Source organism: Ambystoma mexicanum, chromosome 3p, assembly GCF_040938575.1.
Source record: "Ambystoma mexicanum isolate Mex_15411 chromosome 3p, UKY_AmexF1_1, whole genome shotgun sequence".
NCBI classification, from domain to species: domain Eukaryota; kingdom Metazoa; phylum Chordata; class Amphibia; order Caudata; family Ambystomatidae; genus Ambystoma; species Ambystoma mexicanum.
Genome location: NC_090925.1, coordinates 795,482,395 through 795,499,398, shown reverse-complemented (window position 1 = coordinate 795,499,398; position 17,004 = coordinate 795,482,395). Strand labels below are relative to the sequence as shown.

Here is a 17,004-nt window from a genome sequence, read left to right as displayed (position 1 = left end):
CACCGGCTCCAAACCACATCCCTCTACCCTCACACAAAAATAACATACATATCGCTTCAATGCCATAACTTATGGCAGGAGGCGCTATGCAAATTCAAGATAACATAACAAATATATAACGAAATTTGAACAAAAGCATTTAGGCACAAAGTGCACAAAATTAAAAGAAAGTTGGCCAAGAAACGGTTTACGGTTCCTACTTCACATTTTATTCTTCGCTCCCTGCTATTCATCTGCCTGCGATATCCCTGTTCTCTCTTTACCTCCTCCAAATCACTCACTACGTCGTCCTCCTCCTCTTGCAGTATTCCTCTCTTCTAAGGTAAGGAAAAGAAGAAAGAGGATACAGAAGGCAGGAGAGGAGGAAGACAAGTACTGGAAAGTATACCCACGAGCACTAAACCTTTGTGGCACATGTTCACATGCAACCCTATTATTCATTGCACAAGGAGGAAACATAATTTCAAACCAAAGAAGTTTACTATGTTGACTATAGCAGCCCAAAACATTGTGTTTATAAGTGCAATTATCATCCAAGGTCTTGTATAACATGTCACACTGTGTGTGCAAAAAGTGCTGTGCCGTTCAACGTTTAGGATTGCAAAACAAAGAATTCTCTTTTTCAAGGACCTGGTCAGAGCTAAGCATATATGCATTACCCAAATCTTCAGCATCTGTCTGCAGAGCCCATGTTCAGACTCCCAACAGACAAGACCCCTTAAGGATGCAGGACAGAGCTCTTCATCACCATCTAATACCAATGAAGATATCAGTTTTACTTGAGCACCTTTCAACAGATATTAAATTAGAACATGCAGTTTGGAGTTTATCAATCTAGGCATTGCTTCAAGACGGTGTATGCAACATTGATATCTGGATAGGACCAAGTTTCTAGGCAACTATTAGTGGAGTACAACAAAGTGAGTATTCTAAAGCCAAGGTGTATCAAAAAATGGGCAAACTCAAGATGGATTGTCTCTTGACTTAGGTTGTGCTATCAAAAGCCCACTCATTTATAGAGTATAAAGGGCAGTTCTTTTATGGAATCCTTGCTGGTACTGGAAGAGATGTGTAGACCAGCTACATGTAAGTTCATCCATACAGTCATGCAGTCTGTGAGCATAATTACTTCAACTTGGATGCCTGTGCTGATTTGCAACGGAGACAAATCCCCCACTGACAACTTATTCAGACAATCAGCGGCTCCTTTAACTCCCTCATCCCCAGTTGGTTACTACTGATCTTTACTTATAAGCACACACATCTGGGTGCCATTCCATGCTGTAGAGGAAAAAGCTAGATGAATGTAAGAATAGTCCACCAGCATAGGTACATTGCACTAGTTCATATATGATCTGCCCATCGTCCTGATTCGATGAGGTTGCACATACCTCAAAAAGCTAACTCAGTAGCTCCCTCAGGACATCATTCTAGAAATCCTTCTCATCAGGTCTCAAAAGTTAAAGCAGTGGGACCCAATGCTTCATTTGTGGCAAAGAAACCTACCAAAATCCTCCTAATCAGGGGCATGGGGGGTGGAATAGGCTAAACCTACGAATCTGGGGACTGTAAAACACAAACAGAACATTAAGTGTTGAGAAGCCAAACTTTTCCAAGTATTGTAAACAAGGAAACCCCTCCTATAGTTGCTTAGGGAGTGAACATTTTACTTGTCTGGGATTACTAGAGTTCATCTGTTCACACTGAGCTTCAAGTGCTTTGCAGTTGCTGTGGCCTTCTTTCCCTTTAACTAGTGCAGTCAGGTTTTCCCATTAAGAACTGCCAGATAATGGTGTTATCAAACTGCACTTTGCATTCTAGGGAAGCCTAGATTTTCCCACTATATCTGCAGGCCTGCTGGATGATGCGGTCACACATAATATGGCTTACCCGGTCAGCTATGACTGACTTGAATCTCCTGACTTTTAAAGCAATTGGATTGAAAAGCCTACTTATAATTTATAAATATTTTACAGTCCAGGCACACTTATTTCTACAACAGGTGCATCACTTACTTACCATCTCCAGAATCCTCTACTAGAAGGACCAAGCCAGGGAACGAGTTCTGCAGGTTTTTTAAACTGTCCATAAATGTCTGACATGCTGGTTCACCTTTCTGCAGTACCGTATTCAGTATTGCACGCACTCTTTTCTCTGCATCCGATATCTCGCTCAGTTTGAAATACTCCTCCTGTGTGATGAGGAGCAGCGAGTCTAACTCATCAAGGACAACATCGGTGTCACTCTGCAAGATTTCTGTCAGCTTTCGGCGTAGCCTTCTAACACTCTCAGAGGGTTTTCCATCAGTGGCCATGGCAATCCTATTATTAAAAGAAAAGAAAACGGTTAGAAAAGTTTGGGGCTCCTAGGGGTATAAGAAAGGAACAATGAATATTAGACAGATACACAAGTCAAGATAGTTCTCTCAAATGTTCACTACTCATTACGAACAGGAGTTTTTATTATGGGGGAAGGTGAACTTTCACAAAAACAAACTAATGATGTAAGTGAGTAAATGGACTACAAAGGGATGTCCTACCATGGGAGAACACCAGACGGCATATATTAATCTTGAAAGAGTTAATCAAAAGCCATAGATCAGACAGGCTTGTGCGAAGGTTGGTACAAAACCACAATTGAGGTCAGACTTAGGAGGAGAAGCTCCTAAAGATGGCAACACAGGAGTGCTGCTGCCATCACGGACTCCCGCAGTCACATCAAGCTGGGCAAATAAAATACTTTTCTGATCGGTTGTTGCAAGTCCCGATGACAGCAGGTTGAGGAGGCCTGCTGAATGTGTCCACTTTGATACCAATTCAGCTAAATGTGCATTAAAGCAAATGATATCACAGACGAAGCACGTGAGATAACGACCCACATTTACAAGGGCACAGCGCAGTATCTCAGCCCCACGTTCAATGCAAGATGTTTTTAGGTTATCCCAAACCACTGACACGGCTAAACTGAACCGCAAGGATTCTCATGTCCAAACGCCAGATATCATTTGAGGAATGGAACACGGAATTGCACCAATTTGAATTCTTTGCAAGATAAGAGGACGAGCGTTTGAGGAAGACGTGCTTGCTCAAGAGGTTAATGAGATGAACAAATACAAACAGCTCTGGCAAGGTCATGCCAAAGCTGTTAGAGATTTTGGGCAACTGTTGCTGCCAAACCATGAAGGACCGTAAGAGGTGGAAAGGTCATCAATGTAAGAGATGACAGTGAGAATACCCGCTAAAGTGAGTGGGCTACTGCCCATCCAGGAGGCATGCATTAGACACCTGGAGTTCAGACATTTTCCCCATCGATCAATTTAGAGAACCCCCTAACTAGAAGATCAAGAGGATCACTGAATACAGATGACATTCATGAGTAGTGGTGGGCAAAACACACACCCATCGTATCTTTGATCAGAATTGCAGAACACCAGGGCATTCTCTCCCCTCCACTGTTCCTACGGGCAATACAGAGATATCATTAGTGCCACCCCATTGCTACAGCCACCAAAATGACAAAACACCCTCCCTCCATCAATGAGAAGCCCGACTGTTTCTGCGCAAGAGGTGGCCAGAATGTTCATGCTAGTTGGTCAATCCACATCCCTGCTTGCTTTCCCCATTGAGCAAAGAAACTTTGCAGAATATGATGCATTCAATTCTAAAGGTATTCTGAAATATTATGCCTGGCTTCAGAACATTTCTCCCACTCATGGGGAGGATGGAAAAAAGGGTGCTCCACTGGTACGGTGGACACAGGATGCCACAGGCCGATAATCTGCAGACAGGGATATTCTGTACAGAATTGCCCATTCACATGCCTTTCACCAGCTGGTAAACTAGCAACATGACAGTTGCCATCCCACCACCAGATTTAATGGTCAACATTCTCATTGTCCATGTAGACAAGTACTATCATTTGCTACTGTTCGATGCAAACAACTAAGGTGAAGTTAAGCCCTCGCAGAAGCAAAAGCCTTTCAACAAATGTTGCTGAGAGTTCACATCCATCCTACACTATGAACAGTTAGTGGTGAAATGGGTGCTGAGGTGGGGAGATTGGAAATGAACTGTGAGTCCATCATTGCATGGCTGCAGAAAGGTCCTGTTTGCCCAGCGGAACTGAAGGACTGGACCCCATGAACACAATGTTGGAGTTGAACTTCTCTCAACCAAAGTCCAGGGTGTGTCATAATAATTGTTTATATCGATCCACGCACTACAAATCTCTGGGACCACCAGATCACTGTGTGACAATGAGAACCCAGGTGATACACTCAGTAAAAGTAAACTGAGAACCTTAGCTTGGAAACAGTGTCCTTAACCAGATTAAGGCCCTCAAGCCTTGTCTTAAAAAAAATGTATTCTCCAGCATGGAGTCTGGCATGGATTCACATGCTCATGAATATTCTCCGTCGTCAGGCTGGGAATCCTCGGTAAAGAAAAAATCAGTATCAGTTTCGTTTCTGATCTGTCTTTCTGTAGTAACCAATCACTGGTCTCTGGGTCATACTGCCCTCAGCCAATGACTGCCCTCTCCCTAAGCCCCGCCTCTGGCAGCCATCTTCAGAATTTTTACCGCACACTCAAGTTTTGGGAGTCCTCGTGCTTAGCTCTCGAGCTTTTGCTGCGTTTTCGGGCTTTTTCAAAGAGAATTTCTAATTTTTCGGTCAAATAGAGCCTCAAGCTCCACTGTCTATACATCCGATTAACGGGTATCCGTGTCGGATTTTTCTACGCCCCTCAAGGGTGAGGATTTTGTCGAGTTACGCTTCTTGGAGGATTCCAGAAGTTTCTGCGGCCTACCCGAACATGGCCCAGGAGAAAGGAAGCTCGACGCCCGGAAAGCTGTTCAGGGTCTGCCCTGGATGCCCGCTAGAACAGTACAGGTAAGAACAACAGTTACAGGTAAGTAACTTGTTCCTTAGGTATTTATGTTCAAAGTAGAGGGGGAATGAGGATCATGGAATTATATCAAAGAGTCAAGTCAATTTTCTATAACAGGTGAGATCGAAAGTATCCACAGTATGCAACATTAATTCTCAGCATCATCACAATGCAGAAGGCTTGAGTTTCAGTTCATTCTTGACAGCTGGGTGATTAAAAGTCAGTCTAGATCGAATTCCAAGTAGTTGCTCCTTTTATCGTAAAAACATATTCATTTTGTTGCATTGTTTCCTGGTGATTGTAACCATAGTGGCACATGTTCCTAACTCCTCTAGCCAATCCTAATGCCTAAGAGATGCTACCATGATTACATCAGTCATCAAGGTAAAAGCAGCCAGGAAAGATTGCAATAAAATCCAGGACCATGGGGCCTCTTCTCTGAGACACATTTAAGCCAAAAGCCAAAGTGCTGTACTCGCAGTGGTATTTCACAATCTGACCCAAGAAACTAGTTGCTGGCTTCCAACATGTCAAAACGTGGATGTAAAGACCTGCAGAGCACAGCCAATCTCCCTGCTGAAAAGCGTAGAGAACATGGACATAGTCATCAGTTCAAGTGAACGCCTCTCACCTTGTCCTGCACTTCTTGTTGCTGGTAGGAAGCGGGCTAGGCAGAAAAGGTAAACGCAAACTAAGATCTCTAGGGAACACTGTGGGAAAGGGGGGGTCATACTTTTCATGTACATTTGAATTGCAAGAAAAGACCTAATAAACTCATCATTGCTGGGGAAGTTGACTACGCTGCAAGGAGAAAGAGGCAGTGTAAGCCGTTATGAGAGCTGATGGCACCGGAGGCTGGTGAAGAAAGAGAGAGAGAACACCAGTCCGAAGATAATTAGGAAGGCCGAGAGACTGGTGACGAGAGAGGGCACCAGTCCTTAGGAGGAAGGCGGAGCAGGGGAAAGAACGAAGCACCAAGGAAGGCTGAGAGAGTGTAATACGAAGGAAAAAAAGGGCATAGAATCAGAAATGAAGAGAGATGAGGTTCAAGGAATTTTAGAATGGCAAATACCATCAAGGGAGCGACCCGCAAGAAAGTAGCGACGCATAGCTCACCTAGAATTCCGGCATTATGTAGAAAAGATTTCTACACTTCTGGAAGGCAGCGTACAGCCGGCGTCATGTTGAAAAAGACTAGCATGATTCCTAGAAATGAGTACGGCATTCAAAAGGCACCATCTTGAGATGAAAGTGTTAGAATTAGGATGTTTCTTCCTCCAACGGTTCCAGAGGGAAGGTGAGGTGGAATTCCATGCACCCAGACTTGCAATCACACTGCCTGGTTTACTCTCCTGCCAAGTCTTTCACAATCTTCATTCCCATTAAGGACACAAGGGGGTATGCCTCTTCCCCATTTAATCCTGGGAGCTATAAGAGTCGGCCCCAGGCATGGGGCAGTCTGTGCTCACACTCAATCTATGCCTTCTTCCAAGACAATTATGTCACAGAAAACAGTTTTAAACTATCTCATGCTACGAAACCAAAGAATGTGTCCCTTTTCCCCAAGGGGGAGCCACCAACTTTTGTTTGGACTAGGGAGGTGAGACTGTTACGAAACACCCATCCTAAGCACAAGGCAAGCAGGATCTCAATGGGGGTGACCCCCTTTTGGAAGAAGGAATGCCCAAAGAAGGGTTAAACCCCACCTTACCTATCCCTTAGTCTGACATGTTTATTGGTTACATGGATAGTGAGCAGGGCAATTATTTGCAGCGCCCCTTTAGTGTGGAAGGCTCAGTTTCTGACCTGTATTTGTTGTCACCTTCTTATGAAAGCCAGCACCAATAAAGTTTCTTCTTCCATACAAGGGAGGATCTTAGACTGATGAACAAGCAGTAGAGGGGAGAGCATATGCCGTAGAGTAAGGAATGCAGTCTTGCGGAGCCACGCAGAGGAGGAGCTGAGTACAAAGCGGACACCGTTGTGGGTAGAATCCAGAGAATTCTGTAACTTTGACGAAGGCAGAACCTTGAGCCAGAGAGGGGCTATTGATGCAGGAGGCACCTCCACCACCCAAAGACAAGAGGTACTGGCATCCTGGAGCATCGACGCCAACGCTTCCATCAAGAAAAGACTGTTTGGAGCGACGCCACCGAAAGGGACAAGGAAGCCCATAGCCCTCGAGGGGCCAACTGAGCCACAACCACTGAAATAACCCTTAACTAAGTCGTAGCTTAGGATCCCTCTATCTTCTTTACTATAGAATAGAGTAGTGTTAGATTAGCCTAGGTTTGCCAATTTTAGTTTGTGAGAAATCCTGACTAGAACCTTTCTCATTTTAGAAGAGTTTTTTCTTTACTTTACTTAATAAAGCAGTGTTGGACTATGCCTCTGTGTCTTCCTCCTCTGTTTGACCTACCACACTCCCTTAGTTTCATGTTTTCCTATTTGACACACAAAAACGTGTTTTTTTTGTAGAATGTCACATTTTCATTGTAATGAAACATGCCTTTATCAGTCAAGGAAAAACACGTTTTCACACAATGGGGCTTATGTTCATTGAGGCATAACAAAAGAAAAATGTGTAAAAGCCTTCCATAAGGCTTTTACGCTTTTCTACCACACCTCTTTTTCATTGATTTGTATGACAGAGGGGAGGGGTGGATTGTATGTATCCACTGCTCCCTTCCTCTCCACCGCCCAGATACAGGAGATGTGGATTCAGATAATGGTCCAATTGCATCTCACCCCAGAAAAACTACATACATTCTAACCGACTCTGTCAGCGCTGTGCTGGAGGGGATATGGGAAACTGGGATTGTGGAAGCATATCTGGAAGGAATGCCCAGTCATACAGCCTTATTGGGACAGGACCTGTGCAGCAATGAATGGTATTTTTGGGAGTCAGATGCCGGACAACACAGGAATGGACTATCCTGAGAATGGGCAGGGTTCTGGAAAATCTACCCTTGCAAGGTCAAAGAAAGACATGCATCATCCTGATAGTGGCAGCAACGATCGTGGTGGCACACAAATGGAAACAAAAAGCTGCTCCCAAAGAACACAAATGGGTTAGGTTTGTGGCACTGGAGTGGGTCACCTATTCGATTGAAGGGGATCACCAAAGGTTTCTCTCAGACTGGGACATTGTTCAGCATCACCTGCAGCGGGACTCGCAGGCTGCATGGTGCCCGAGGAAAATGTGATTGCTTGTGCAAGGACTCGCTCCACTTGGGGAGGACGCTTTCACATGAAGCTGGGAGGAGGGGATATGGTTGAAGTTTCTAGAGGAGACGAGGACTAGGGGGGGGGGGTTCTCAAACAGTGCAGGGGCCTGTACAATTGCTGGCAAGAGAGCTGGCCACTCACAGAAATGTGGGACCGGGAGCCATCTACATAGTTTATGGACTCGGGGGTAAGAGAGGTGGGGGACAGGACTGGGAGCGTTGTTGGTTACATGTGTTGAGATCAAGGGGGGCAGGGGGAGAAAAGGGATGGGGAGGGGGGTTAAATGTGTTCTTACTGTTGAAAATGTCAATAAAATTCATTTTTTTTTTAAAAAGTGCGTTGTTTCTGTGCTGCCCTCCCCAGCAAAAATCAGCTCCCTGGCCCAGCACGAACACACACCCCCACCCACACATTATTTGACTCAACACTCACTCGCTTATTCACACACAGCATTCACTCACTCGTTACATGAGAGGATTATAAGTGACCTACCCATACATTGTATATCCCCCTGCACCTGTTCCAAATAGGCACAGGGAAATGTTTGTTTCCCCCCTGTGCTTTGAAAAGTGCACCTCTATTGAAAATCGGGGTTTACTTGAAAATGCCCAGAAGTGCCTTTCCACCCTCTACCTTGCGCAGTTGTGCATTTGGTGGAAAAAGGCCACCTCAATGTGCACAACTATGATGCATACATTTAAATGTCCTTTGTGCGCGGTTCACCACCTTTATGGCGCAAGTGAAGTGAATGAGCATCCCATCAGTTGCACCAAACACGTTTTGAAAATCGTGGCACGATGGTTTACCTTATTGATCCCTTTTTTACACTGTATGCTCATTTCAGACAGTGTGGTTAGAGGTGTCATAGGTGAATTAGGAATGGGAAAGGACACACGAGAAGGAAAGGATGCATGGAGTTTTACTGTTTCTGCAGTCATTAACCCCAGATTTGCTCAAGAGCAGGTATTATGTTAAATAGCATTAGCTCCGGAGCTGATACTGTGACTGGAATCTTTAGCCCCAGAATATGTACCGTGCAGAGCAGGTATTGTGTCTGTAGGTACAAGCGCTAGGGCAGGTATTCTGTCATATCTAAGGGATTAGCAGATACTGTGTCTGGAATCGGTATCCCAAATCCGGTACTGTGTATGTAATTATTTGCCCCGGGGCAGGTACTGTCAGATGTAGCTGATGAGCATGTTCGAAGTACTGTATCGGAAGTCATACCACTCATTTGCTCCAGCCAGAGAATGTGATGGGCTTTTATCATTAGCGGTAGAGAAGGTAGTGTCTGCCTATATTCATCAGGGTGTTTCTGTGTCTGCAGCCATTAGACCTAGAACAGACACTATGCTGCAGTTATTATCCATGGAAGGGTATTAGACCCAGATAAAAGTACCGGGTCTGCAGCCATTAGCCCTGGGAAATCATTACTTTCAGAGTAGGCACTGGAACTGGAGACAGTACACGCCTGCAATCTGGCGCAGGTATTATAATATTATTATATATGTAGTCACTTACACCAGAGCAGGGTCTGTGTAGAAGCCGCACAGCAATTACTGTGTCTGCCAGCATGCCAGAACCTGAACTGTACCATAGATGAGCTTCGGAGCAGCTACAGATGTTTAGAAATTCACGTACTTACAATGTTTAATTTCAACATGTGATAAGTACAATACAACGAATTACAGCTTCAACGTTCATTTCCAGCGGTTGCAAAAGTGCTCATTTTACTAATATGGCAACAAAGGGGTGAGAACGTCTAAGTTAATAAACGCTAAAAGAAATGCATATAAAATTCAGTACAAGAGCTAGCTCGCAGGCACTCACCTGATGCTGCCTGGAATCAGGACATGGGCGTTTTGTAAAGGAGGGCCTTATGTTGCTTTCATTATCCATGACACATTTAAAGTCCATATGAGACCCAATTGCATTGTGTGTTTGTTTAAAGGTTTGCCGATACTTTCTGAAATGCCTTTAAAGCGTCATGACGCTGTTCACGTTTTTCTGTTTTCACGGAGGACGTGAGAGAATCATGGAGGAAGGAGCACGCAATGCCGTGCATGGGCAGGCATTTGTTGTGTATTTACAAGGCGCTTATACATCTCGGGAGTGTTAGAAAGTGGCAGATATATTTGGGTGCTGTTGGGTTTGTTTTTCCTATTTTGAATTTGGTGCAGCAAAGTGGATCTTTGTGTGTCTTTTTGGCGAGTAAGTATTATCCTCCCTCCACCAAAGAGAGAAGTGACAGCATGAAGTTCCCTTGGCATGATTTCTGTAACTTTACTGTCTTTATGAGGTGAGGGGTTCTGATTTGAACATTGCAGGGAGATGTTTCTAACTTGATGTACCTCAAGATTCTATACCACATGATGTCTTTCTTGGTTGAGCCAATTCCTCCCCCCCCCCCCCCCCCAAATGTCTTGCGCTGTCTGTCTGTGTAGGACAGAGTTCCTTCATCTCCCTGTGTTGTCTCTCTGACTAGGTACCTGCATGTTCATCATTACTATGCTGGTATACAGTGAAAACGCAGACTCCTATGTAGTCTTGTCAGCAAGATAACAATTGAGTATTTTGCCTTGAAACTAGCCATAATGTAGGCAGATGTCTTCAATCTGTGGGGCGCATGATCCAGGACGTCGAGAAAATATATTCCCCCCCTTCACTAAACTGTGCGTGGTGAGTCACTGGCCCCCCATGCCCCTCATGCACATGCTCAGTCAGTGTGATGTGATTGGGGTGTGGTCACAACAGAGGAAATAAACGCAGCATGGACGTGCGCTTTCCTGCATTTGGATTGTGTGTCTAGGCTGCGTGTTGCTTCCTGCTGATGCTGCCCGCGTTTTCTTGCCTGGCAAGCGATGCCGCTTCTCGTCTCAGAAGCGGCTCAGCCCCTGACATCACAGTTAGAGGGGGTACCAGGACGCAAGTCTTTCAGGCCTTTCCTGGTCCCTCTGCTTCCCTCTCCCCCTGTAGACCACAAAAGAGAACACGTGGGGAGAGGAGGCGAGCAGGGGGGCTGGATCACGGCATTGCTGATCCCCCCCCCCCCCACCCCCCCGTGCCCCTCTCCCTCTGTGCCCCCACCTTGCAGGCCACAGGGGAGAGGAGGCGAGCAGGGATGGAAGCACACATTGCCAGTGTTGTATGATGTCCGCATCCCCCACAGCAGATTGCTGGGCTCCAGCAATCTGCTGTGGGGGAGCCGATATCCTACAACACCGGCCCCCCTGCTTTGGCTGCCCTGTTACCCCTCTGGTCCATGGGGTGGCTCTGGCTGGGTCCGAGATCCAGCATCAGATGTCTGGCTGGATCTCGGGACCCGGCCTGCATCAGCCATGACCAGGTGTTACCAAGCCCCCAACTTCGCTGAGGGGAGCTGGGGGCTCAGTGACCTAATCTTTGTGGTGCTCCTTTCCCCAGGCATCACTCGCGCATTTCCTGGCTCTGTTTGCTCACCCGGTTTGTTTTGTTCAGTCCTGAAAGGGACACCTCAGGAATCGATGGGCCATGAGCATCACTGTGGCGGGATGGGATCACGGATGAAAGCAGGTATTCTACATGCTGTTCAAATGTGCATTTTACACGTTCATAGGAAAGAAGCCATTTCCAAACTCAAAAACGCTGCTGAAACTTGAATTCCCTAGTTTTCTTTCATATATATATATTTTTTTTTTTTTTTTTTTTTGTCGGAGCACCACACCAATACTCTGTAATTTGTGTTCCACTTGCTTTGTGTTTTATCACAGGTTATATTTATAAAGATGTTATGTTTATCAAACTTGTTAATTGTAAATAAATGCTTCTGTTGTGCTGACAGCAGCTATTAGGAAATTAAACTGGGTTTATGGGTGCCAACTTTTTTTTTTTTTTTTTACATTTTTATGAGTAATTGCAAAAAGTCATTCGATTAACAAGTTTTGCATGTATTTTATTGTTTTGGCTAAATTCAGCCTTGTAACGCATTAAAAGAAACAACAATACACATAACTAAATTTTACATATAGAACATCTCAGCAACGATCTGTCAACCTGCTGAACTACCCCGGTAGCCATCTACTATAGAGCGAGTTTATGCTTCCCTTGATGTACTCAAATCACTGCATTATCAACAGTACTTTGGGTCCACCACTGCCATAGAAGTGGTTTAAAGATGAATTCTTGTATATCTTCTTGCTGTGAGTGCCATGCCTTCGCCTGCAGAGGGCACCATATGTTGCAGAGAAGCAAGGGGCTCTCGTGTCTGGCATGGCAGCCGTGGCAGAGTCTGCTGCTACTTCAGCGCTGTCACTGAACTGCAGTAAAAGCTAAATGGCTATTACTCAGTTTCCTAAAGTTAGCTCGGTGGATTAAGCACTACCGTTTCGGATTCTATGTAAGATATGTAGATGAATGATTGGAATACCAGCAAGCTGGACTTCTAAACTATTCTAGGCAGCAAATTCAAGGGGTAAACTATAACAAGCATCTCGCTCTATCATTGTTTGTCTCTATGACTGAGTACGAGTCACTGTTTAAGGTATGAGCTCTGACTGCTCTCTGCCAGCTGCGGTGGACTGGCCTATAGGGAACTTTGGAGATTCCTGGTAGGACCCTGCCCCCTAGGTCCTGTGCGGGGGAGGATGTGCGCTGACTGCCAGAGTGTAGTGCGCTAATATTGGTACTGTCAATCTGGTACGTCTAATATTTTTTTTATTGTACTTTTTCAATTGCAGGAACACAAATTGGCTCTATCATCCCATCTCGGACAGCAAAGTCGCCAGCGGCATTGGCACCATAAAAAATCCTGACATCTGTAGTAGAACTTGCTGACGGTAAGAATGCCTTTTTTAAAAAAACTACTGTATTTTGCCGTGGGTGATGGTGGGGCAATTGTAAAGGTGTAGCTGGGGGTCAGATTCAGGGATTTTAAAACTATTTTTGAGGCTGTTCCTTTCTCATTTCCAGTTTGGGGTGGTACTGAAAGTTCACGTCTCATGTGGGAGTTGCACTTACAGTGCACGGTGTACTTGTTTCCCAGCATCAGGTCCTGCTTACTAGCTGATGCCTAACATCCAAGAGCTGGTTTTAATCCCTGCTCATCTAATCTTAATTTTGAATTCTCGGGTAGACCCATGTATCGTTGTTTAACTGTTTGTTTTCATTGCAGCAGCATCTCTCCAAGCATCAGTGTATCAACCTAACCACCTTAGTGCCAGCAAGAAAAATCTATTGAAGCACTTGACCCAGTCACGCAGGCAGGTTAGGATTTCTTTTACCTATGTACCATTGGTTGAGTAGAAGAGCTGAAGTTTTTTTATATGCCCTGTGCAATGTGCATCCAGGTGTAGTTTTTGCTGCCAATTTGGCTTCTGAGACTTGTATCAAAGTGGTGTTTTTTTTTTTTTTTTTTTTATCCAACCAGTATTTCTGACCCATTTTTTTGCAAGTCTTTTTTTATCCCAAGCTGTTCATGCAGTTCCTTTTGAGTCTTTACATGAGGTGTTTGTCATTTGAATTTTTATTTATTTTATTTATTTTTTTGGAATTTTTGTAAACTTGAAATGGTTTTTAAAAACTAAGGTGACATACTCTAAAGTGAGAGTCTCCAAAGGTTTCACAGATTATGGCTCCTTTTTTAAATGGATTGTTGGTTCAAAGTGAAAAGATCTTTTTCACTGTACCGATACAGCAAAGGGGTCGATTTAGAAAGACCTAAATTGAACTACTATTCTAGTCAAACCCTTGCCGCCCATGAGTGCGCGGAGGGGCTGACAGGCTCTGTCACCCCCAGCAGAGTAGTCGCATGAGGCAGAGGTGAGTTTTGGACTGTGTGTTTGTGCGTGCGTGCGTGTGTGTGTTTGTGCGTGCGTGTGTGTGTATGTGTCTATGGGGTATGTGTGGGGAGGATGCGTGTTTTGATGCGGGATGGGGTAGTGGGGATGAAATTGTGAGTTAGGAGGGTATTAAACCCCCCCTCCTGATTAACATGTGAATGAGCGGGTGGGGAAGGAGGAGGGGCAGTATGTGATATTTCCGCATGTAAAAGCTAACACGAAAACCTTTTTTTTTTTTTTTTTGTTCAGGCTTTAAAATGCAGAAATATCATATAGAACCGGATCATTTCCTAGTGCCCAAAAGCTACATTTGCTAAACCTCTTCTTGCAAGGCACAGAAACCACATTATTGGCTATGAACTCTAAAATATCAGCATTCAAGAAGAAGCTGGAGCTTTGGCCGAGGAGGGTTGGTGTCCGCATTACCGATGCATTTCCATTATTAGCGGATGCTCTTGAGGAGACGGGAGTATGATCTTTCATGGGTTGCTGAACTAACAGGAAACCATCTCAGAACCAGTCTCAACGTACTTTCCAGAGGACAATTGTAACATCAGTGACTGAGTGGGTCAGCCTTTCCTAGCAGAAGTGGGGGCCCACCTCCAGGAGTAACTAATGGAGCTTCAAAGTGACCATCTACTGGAGATCCAATTAAGAAAATGGTCTTTGGGTGTATTTTGGCAAAATGCATATTTTCCAACTTTTATCCAAATGTGCAATCAATGTACTGTTTTTTCAGCACCTCATAACTTTGCGAGATTGGATTCACAGCTCTTGCAGCCCTGAAGACTAAATATCTGTCAAAGATGGAAGAAAACCTGTGGTTGGCAATTGCAAAAATTCAACCTAATAGTGACAGCTGGCTGCTGAAAGACAGCCCCCCCCTTCACACGTGTTCTCCAGTATGCCACTGTGCAACTTGACTGCATTGATAGTAATCTCAAAGTTGTTGTACTTAAGAAACACATTGTTACATGTCCTATATTACTGTAGGAAATATCCAGCACTACTTTTAGTCAAGTCCTCTGTAGCACAAAATGTTGAATGCTGTGTTTACAAATATTTGCCCTCTAATCTAATTTGAGTTATTGAAAGCAATGATTTTGGACGAGTTTTGTGTTTGGCACCCACACCTCCATTTGGGGCACCATTCTACACCAGCGCGCGATAACCGTTCGCAACCAATAAACATTTTGGCGTCCATGTGTATAGCCCCAACTAGAGGTGATGTGCATTTTTCTTAGGGGGGAGGACTTGGGGTCAAACGTTTGAAGACCACTGCTGTAGAGTGATTGTCTTGTTATCAAGAACATTTTAAAAGGCGAAAAATCTAATTGCTATCTTGCTGGCACCGTTATGCGTTAACATTTTGATTGCTAGTTTGGAAGAGCACTTGGACCCTCCCCGGTCCCTAGGGGACAGTGCACGTGTGGGCTTGAACAGCAGAAGCTTAATGTACTAAACAAACCTTTGCAAAATCCCTGGTTGCTTTTTTACTTTTTAAAGTGGTCCATTATCCACGTGCCCCTGTGTGCGACGTTGCTATGTGTACGGTGCACATACAACTTGCACACATGACCGCACCTTCAGTGACGAGCGAATCATTCCAGTGCTTTACTGTGAAGGAAAGAGTCACACGGGCCCAGCGATACTCAAGATTTGACTCAGTTGTCTGCTTAAGAACATTGCAGTGTCGCGTAACCCCTGTAAGAATGTGTCTATTGTACATAAAGGGCACAGAGCTGGTAATTTTCAATAAGTTTGCCAGACAGCTGCATGCTGGAGCACATATACCCGCTGGCATAGATTTCCCTTGTGTGGGGGTTGTTGGTGTGTGGCACGTGGGACGCATATGTGACTTTCGCAGCATCTTCAATATTGCATAATTCTAAAGCAGGGTGCCAAGAGGCAAAGTTTTGTTTGGCTGGCATGAAGGCTGGCTAAGTTTTGAAGTGTGTGGCAGACTGTTTGAGCTGCTGTGTGGTACAGGATGTGCTGCACACACCACCAGGGGTAGTCTCAGGCACGGGATGGTTGAAATGCCCTGATTGCGGTCTTTGAGTCCTGCCTTCCTGCTTCTGGTGGCACAGGGCGCTTTGGGCTTTACTTTACAAAAGCTTCAAATTGGATTTGCTGTTGTGATTCTGCAAACAGAGAATAGTTGCAGATATTGGCCATTGAAAGCGCTCATTAAGAAGGGAGAGAAAAAGGCTCCTCTGACCAACAGTGTCCAGATGCCCCGTCTATTTATTTCTCTTAACAATGCTCGCAACATGATTGTTGCTTTCACTTAAGCCATTGAATACCAGCCAACAAAAAAAGTGTTCTCTGTTAATTGTTCGGCAATTGAATTTACATTAAAGGAGAGGTTTCGACCCCTCATGCGCCCCACACCCGCCCCCTTCCTGTTCCACCTCATTCAAGCTGGGGAAGATTGTTTACGGTATGTGCATCAGTTTGAGATTTGTGTAATGTGACAAGTGTTCAGGACAGGCACTAAGTTCAAGGTCTAAGCACCCCTAAAGAGGTTCTGTAAAGCTGCTCTCCATAAAAAGCAAACTGTCAGGCATTCAAAGACTGTCATTTTGTATTGTAATGCTTTTGAATATTATTTTTTCATTGCTGGAAGTTACGGATAATATACCGTGAGGCAGAGCTGTTGCATTGATTTTAAGCCATTTATTTTAAAGAACATATAGAGGGCTTGCTCACCCCAGTTTTCCATTGCCTTTTCAGTTCACAGTAGGGCTAGTTGTGCCAGCCTTTGGGCGCGGGGGACAGTGTTCTAATTCCCTCCATGACTCGTGCTATCCTCCATCTGTGTGTAGTTTATGTTCAACACTTTGGGGAAATCACTACATGATTTAATATATACAAATGTAAGTTTCAGGAACTCAGGATTACTGCATGTTCTAGTTATACTTATGCCACATTTTCTATATAGGTTGATGACTTTTTTCCTGAGTTTTTTTTTTTTATTGCCGCTTCAATGCAGTTTGTTTTTTACAACCATTACACCTCCACAAAGATAGTTTGTCTGTAAACTTTAACTTACTTATTGAATGCTTGCCATG

At 44.5% G+C, this 17,004-nt stretch overlaps 1 protein-coding gene and 1 long non-coding RNA gene across 2 annotated transcripts in view; one reads left to right on the top strand and one right to left on the bottom strand.

Moving 5' to 3' along the window:
* Positions 1 to 9,656, bottom strand: part of LOC138580894 (uncharacterized) — a 109,080-nt gene extending 99,424 nt beyond the window's left edge. The window contains exons 1-2 of the mRNA XM_069651802.1: positions 9,636 to 9,656; positions 2,020 to 2,321 (exon numbers count right to left, since the gene is read on the bottom strand). Coding sequence (XP_069507903.1) covers positions 2,020 to 2,314 — 295 coding nt within the window. The 5' untranslated portion in view covers positions 2,315 to 2,321; positions 9,636 to 9,656. The remainder of the gene's footprint in view (positions 1 to 2,019; positions 2,322 to 9,635) is intronic.
* Positions 9,657 to 10,118: 462 nt separating this feature from the next.
* Positions 10,119 to 15,148, top strand: LOC138580895 (uncharacterized). Its single transcript, XR_011304363.1, has 4 exons — positions 10,119 to 10,325; positions 12,830 to 12,928; positions 13,264 to 13,355; positions 14,180 to 15,148. It is a non-coding gene; the product is annotated as an uncharacterized lncRNA (long non-coding RNA).
* Positions 15,149 to 17,004: the final 1,856 nt, after the last annotated feature.